This window comes from Morone saxatilis, unplaced genomic scaffold, assembly GCF_004916995.1.
Source record: "Morone saxatilis isolate NCDOM2014 unplaced genomic scaffold, NCSU_SB_2.0 Contig9, whole genome shotgun sequence".
In the NCBI taxonomy this organism is placed as follows: domain Eukaryota; kingdom Metazoa; phylum Chordata; class Actinopteri; family Moronidae; genus Morone; species Morone saxatilis.
In genome coordinates, this window is record NW_023340268.1 from 92493 (window position 1) to 98128 (window position 5636).

The following is a 5636-nucleotide window of genomic DNA, read 5'->3' on the forward strand; positions in this document are numbered from 1 at the left end:
AATATATATATATATAACATTGTAAAAAGTTACGAGGTAAATTATTATTATTACCAAATTATTAAGTAAAAATTATGAGATATTAAAATGATGAGATACAAATAAAAAAGTTATTTATTAATCACAATTCTGAGTCTAAATGAAGTCATCGGTTTTTTATTTTGGTCATTTTTAACATTTGATTATTTTTTATTTTCTTCCATAAACAATAATTAACATAAAGTTTAATGAACGTTGATTCATCGTCCGTCTGAAGCTTCTTTCTCTTCTTTCTTCTTGTCCAAACAAAACTCTGCAGAGACAAAGAAGAAGAGATGATGAAGAGCAGTCACTCAGACAGTGAAAGCAACAGATTGTCCTGTTGGTCAACTTTAGTTGCTCAGTGGAGAAAATACAGCAGACTGCTAACAGAGTCTTTATGCTAAGCTAGGGATAGCATTTGGTTAGCTAGTTTAGAGATGGATGAGCTCAGTTGGCCAACAGGATCATTTGTTGGTTGTTTTTCTCTCCGACCTGCCGTCCCGTCGTAGTTGAACTGTGACAGGATGTTGAATTTCAGACACTCGGCCATCTGCGTGTTAGCGCTGTGAGCGGCTTTCAGCACCTCAACGTCGACGTGTTTCCCCTCGCTCCCTGAGGAAGGACAGGAAGTCATCAGCAGCAGCGAGGGGGACTTCATTGCTAACACTAGCGGTGTCTGTGCTAACACTCACTGTAGATCAGCAGCATCCTTCCCGGGGTTCCCTCGAAGACTCCGTGGTAGACCATGAGCAGACATTCGGGGCAGCTCTGGTACACGTCGGCTCGGCCCTGGTCGCCGTACGGAGACACCTTACCGTCGAACTCCTGGACTGGAAGACATCCAGACACAAGGAGACAACAGCAGTTTCATTCGGTGCCCTAACCCAGTTCGGGTTCCAGCCTCAGGGGGCAGTAACAGGATCAGTTCTGATTAATACTGAACTCAAATCAAATGACAACCAGGTCGGGACTCACCGGCACTGAGCAGGAGGAGGGTGTGGTTGGACGTCTCGGGGTCGGGAGCAGACAAGTTTCCACGGAAGATTAGACACATCCCGCTTCTGGAAAACACAAAACACGACCGAACCGAAACCTGAGAGATGATCAATAGAGACGATTGATAGAGACGATTGATATAGACGATCCATAGAGAGGATCGATAGAGAAGATCGATAAAGACGATCCATAGAGACGATCCATACAAACGATCAATAACCCTTGAGTTGAGTTTTCTCGGGAGGATACTTCCTGTTCAGGTCCGCAACCAGCAGTGTTTGTATAACAAACAGTGAAACTGGATCAATATCGATACAGTAGATCAATAACTCCTCCTTCTGCTCACTGTGAAGAACAGTTATATGTGTGTGTGTGTGTAATCTATTGATTGATTTATTGATTGATTTTTCCCACTGTACCATTTATAGTGTGTGAAGGAGTTCACTGCTTGGATTCAGCTGTTATTGATACTAATCAATATAAAATATATTGAACATACAGTCAGTTGACTCACTGATAAGGTTAATAAACTATGGAAGCCCATTTCTGCCAAAGTAATGGAAAAAGAGATTCTGTAAGTTAATATAATGAGAAACTTTAAATATTTAACATTGGCGTTATCTGGCTCCCGTAGCTTCGGTCTCTTACACGGTGTTCCTCTCGGTGAACTGGACGGTTTCATTGTCGTCTTTCAGGTCCACCTCCAGCAGCGAGCTGTTGGCTCTGGACACCATCTCCACACCTGCTGGGTAGTCTGAGAACGCCTGGACCAGAACCCAGCGCACCTCCAGAACCTGCAGATACAGATCGTGAGTCCAGACCGGCCCCCCCATACAGGACCTCTGCAGTTAGATAGTGACCGAGTTCCCACCTTGCGTAGATCCGGTTTGGTCAGCCTCTCGGGCAGGCCGCATCCTTCAGGGGCTGCGTTGGAGCCCAGAACCATCAGAACCAGAACCAGCAGACCGGTTTTGTGTAGAACCCACATCCTAGATTAGACAGAACCTGCAGGGTGGATTATTGATGACTGGAGGAAGCAACTGTGAGGTGGATCAGAGAGTCTCTTATAAAGACCGCTGGAGGACCAGAGCTGGGCCAAAGTGTATGTGTGCTTAAAGGATCTGGTTCAGTCCAGACCAGGACCCTGGACCCTGGATGTCAGGACGTAGGAGGACCGACATGTGACCGCTACTGTAAATATTGGGTTTAGTATTCGTATCGATTTTTACTCTCACTTGGAAACAAACTTTAAACCACTGAACCAATTGTAGGACTACTACTGCTGACACATCCATCACTGATCAATCACTGATCACTGATCCATCACTAATCACTGATCAATCACTGATCACTGATCCGATCACTGATCACCTGATCAAGTCAGCCTGATCACTGAATCCCATCCCTGATCACTGATCCGTCACTGATCAATCAGCCCTGATCATCACTGATTCCACTGATCCATCCACTGATCAATCACTGATCACATCAAGCTGATCCAGCTGATCCATCACTGATCAATCACTGATCAACTGATCCATCACTAATCACTGATCAAATCCCCTGATCACTGATCCATCACTGATCAAATGTATATTATGTATTCTTATCCTCCTGTTAAGCCCTGAATCCCTCTGGGATTAATTAAAGTAATTTTCTGATTCTGAAACATAGAAAATATTTTGTTTATTTATTTACGTAGTTCAAACTTGTTTGTTTCATCTGACAATTTGTGAAAAAAGTAAACCATTTTACTAAATTCTTGTTTAAAAATGTTTTAACATTAAAATTTTTTTATAAAATTGCAGCCCCAAATTTACTAAAAAGATTTATCTGTTTTCTAACGGAGGCCCTAAAAGGACATGGCAAAAACAATGTTTGCTTGTTTTTGGAACAAAGACTTTCCGTAGACTTTTAAAGATTGAAAACCCAAAATTGAAAACCCTTTTCTTGCCTTTTCAGGGCTTCCCGTAGATTAATGTGATCCAGCTGTACGGAGGCCCCACGAGGTGAAACCATTAACGGGTTAACGGGCCTTTATTCTCCTGTCCCGCTGCAGTCGCCTCCGATTTATCCCAGGAACTCTCAAAAGTCCAAAGTCTCTGTTTGTCCTCTTCAGCCTTCCAGTTGATCAATAAATCAATTATTAATGATCACTTTATGCAGGTCAAATAAAACAAAACACACAGCTGGAGGAAAAATTTCAGGAACAGGAAACATTTATTAAATATTTCAGAGTAAAAGCGAGCAAAACAAACAGGTGCAGCAGGAAACACAAACAAAACAAACAAACAAACAAATGGCCGAACGCTGCAGTAGAGAGGGAATGTCCGGGTTTAACTTCGGGAACGTTCCGTCTTGTTCAGCCCGCCCTGTTTCCATGGCGACCAACTTCCTTGTGCTCTGTCGCTGGCATGTGACCCCGTGGCTGACATCACTTCCTCCCAGCGAAGGCCTGCGAGCAGAGAGAGAGAGAGACAGACCAGTTTATAAAATATGACGCTTTTTTATTTACAGAAAAGAAAACCCCATTCACCAAATGACAAATCAATGTGTGTATCAGTACATATGTGTACAGTGTGTAGTAAGCAGTGTGTAGTACAGTGTGTACAGTGTGTAGTACAGTGTGTACAGTGTGTAGTACAGTGTGTAGTACAAGTTCGTGTGTAGCAGTGTTGTACAGTGTGTAGTAACAGTGGGTGTACAGTGTGTAGTAAGCAGTGTGTAGTAGCAGTGTGTAGTACCAAGTGTGTAGCAGTGTGTAGTACAGTGTGTACAGTGTGTAGCAGTGTGTAGTACAGTGTGTACAGTGTGTAAGTGTGTAGACAGTGCTGTACAGTGTGTAGTAGCAGTGTGTAGTACAGTGTGCTGTACGTGTGTGTAGCAGTGTTGTAGTACAGTGTGTGTACAGTGTGTAGTTACAGTGTGTAGTACAGTGTGTGTACAGTGTGTAGTAACAGTGTAGTACAGTGTTGTAGGTCAGTGTAGTACAGTGTGTAAGTGGTGTAGAAGTTGTGTAGTAGGCAGGTCGTGTAGTAACAGTGTGTGGTACAGTGTGTGTACAAGTGTGTGTAGCAGTGGTGTAGTAGCAAGTGTAGTAGCAGTGTGTACCAGTGTGTAGTAGGCAGTGGTGTAGTACAGTGGTGTACAGTGGTGTAGTACAGTGTGTGTAACAGTGTGTGTAACAGTGTGTAGTTAGCAGTGTGTAGTACAGTGGTGTCAGTGTGTAGTACAGTCGTGTACAGTGTGTAGTAGGCAAGGTGTAGTACATGTGTGTAGTACCAGTGTGTACAGTGTGTAGTACAGTGTGTACAAGTGTGTACAGTGTTGTACCAGTGTGTACAGTGTGACAGTGTGTAGTACAGTGTGTACAGTGTGTAAGTACAGTGTGTAGTACGTGTGTGTACAGTGTGTCGTACAGTGTGTGTACAGTGTGTAGTACAGTGTGTAGTAACAGTGTGTCAGTACAGTGTGTGTAGCAGTGTGTAGTACAGTGTAGTAACAGTGTGTAGTACAGTTGTAGTAGCAGTCGTGTACAGTGTGTAGTGTGTAAAAAAAAGGTACAGTGTGTGAGTACGAGTGTGTGTAGGAAGTGTGTAGTACGTGTGTGTACAGTGTGTAGTAACAGTGTGGTAGGTACAGTGTGTCCAGTGTGTAGTACAGTGTGTAGTAAGTGTGGTACGTGGTGTAGTACAGTGTGTAGTACAGTGTGTGTACAGTGTGTCAGTAAGCAGTGTAGTACAGTGTGTACAGGTGTGTAGTACAGCTGGTTGTAGTACAGTGTGTAGTACCAGTGTTCGTAGTAGCAGTGTCTGTAGTAAGCGTGTGTACAGTGTGTAGTACAGTGTGTACCGTGTGTAGTACAGTGTGTAGTACAGTGTGACAGTGTGTAGTACAGTGTGTAGTTAACAGTGTGTAGCAGTGTGTAGTAGCAGTGTGTAAGTCACCAGTGTGTACAGTGTGTAACTCTTGGTGTTGTGGATGCTGCCTTCTCCCCCAGCCACTATAACCGGACTCCAGGTGTGTTGCGGTTCAGGTTGTAAACAGTCAGAGCTTCTTCGTAGCGATAGTTCCCACCCGATCCCAGGAACACGAATGATGGTCCTGAGCCTACAACACCACACACACACACACACACACACACACACCACAACACCAACACACACACAGACAGACAGACACAGCAGACAGCACACACACAGAGCAGACACACACCACAACACCACACAGACAGACACCACACCACACACACACCACACACACACACATAAATATATATTTATATACACTGTTTATTCTGTAGAAGATTCCTACTGGAACAAACAGAATAGTTCTAAGTAAAGTTAAACTCATGTGTCCTGATTAAAATGAACAGAAGAGTGGCAGAAGCTGTGCGGTACGTTCACAAACATCCTTCTGATCAATATAAAGAAATGCAGACGCAGCTCAATAATAACTATAAAGTGTGAGGTTGTGTGTGCTGCTCCGTCTTTTACCTGAAGTCTGTTGATCTCTTGTTCTTTTTAAAGTGGATATTAGTATTATTATTGATCAGAGTGTACACTGACAGAGCTGATAGATCAATAAACAGAGAATGTGTCAGAAAGAAGAATATTAAG

General features: G+C 43.3%; 1 protein-coding gene across 1 annotated transcript; it reads right to left on the reverse strand.

Annotated features, from left to right (window-relative positions):
* Positions 1-82: 82 nt before the first annotated feature.
* LOC118342999 (saxitoxin and tetrodotoxin-binding protein 2-like) lies at positions 83-2104 on the reverse strand. The gene is made up of 6 exons (XM_035681705.1): positions 1889-2104; positions 1666-1811; positions 997-1082; positions 714-851; positions 514-633; positions 83-292 (listed from the first exon to the last, which is right to left on the reverse strand). The coding sequence occupies exons 1-6, from the start codon at positions 2003-2005 to the stop codon at positions 240-242; spliced, it is 660 nt and encodes a 219-aa protein (XP_035537598.1). The 5' UTR covers positions 2006-2104; the 3' UTR covers positions 83-239.
* Between the last annotated feature and the right edge of the window lie 3532 nt (positions 2105-5636).

Coding starts and splice junctions, on each gene's coding strand:
- LOC118342999 (XM_035681705.1), bottom strand. CDS start 2,005: ATGTGGGTTCTACACAAAACCGGTCTGCTGGTTCTGGTTCTGATGGTT. Junction 1,083..1,665: donor TTCACCGAGAGGAACACCGT/GTAAGAGACCGA, acceptor TGTGTTTTCCAG/AAGCGGGATGTGTCTAATCT. Junction 852..996: donor CCTCCTCCTGCTCAGTGCCG/GTGAGTCCCGAC, acceptor GATGTCTTCCAG/TCCAGGAGTTCGACGGTAAG.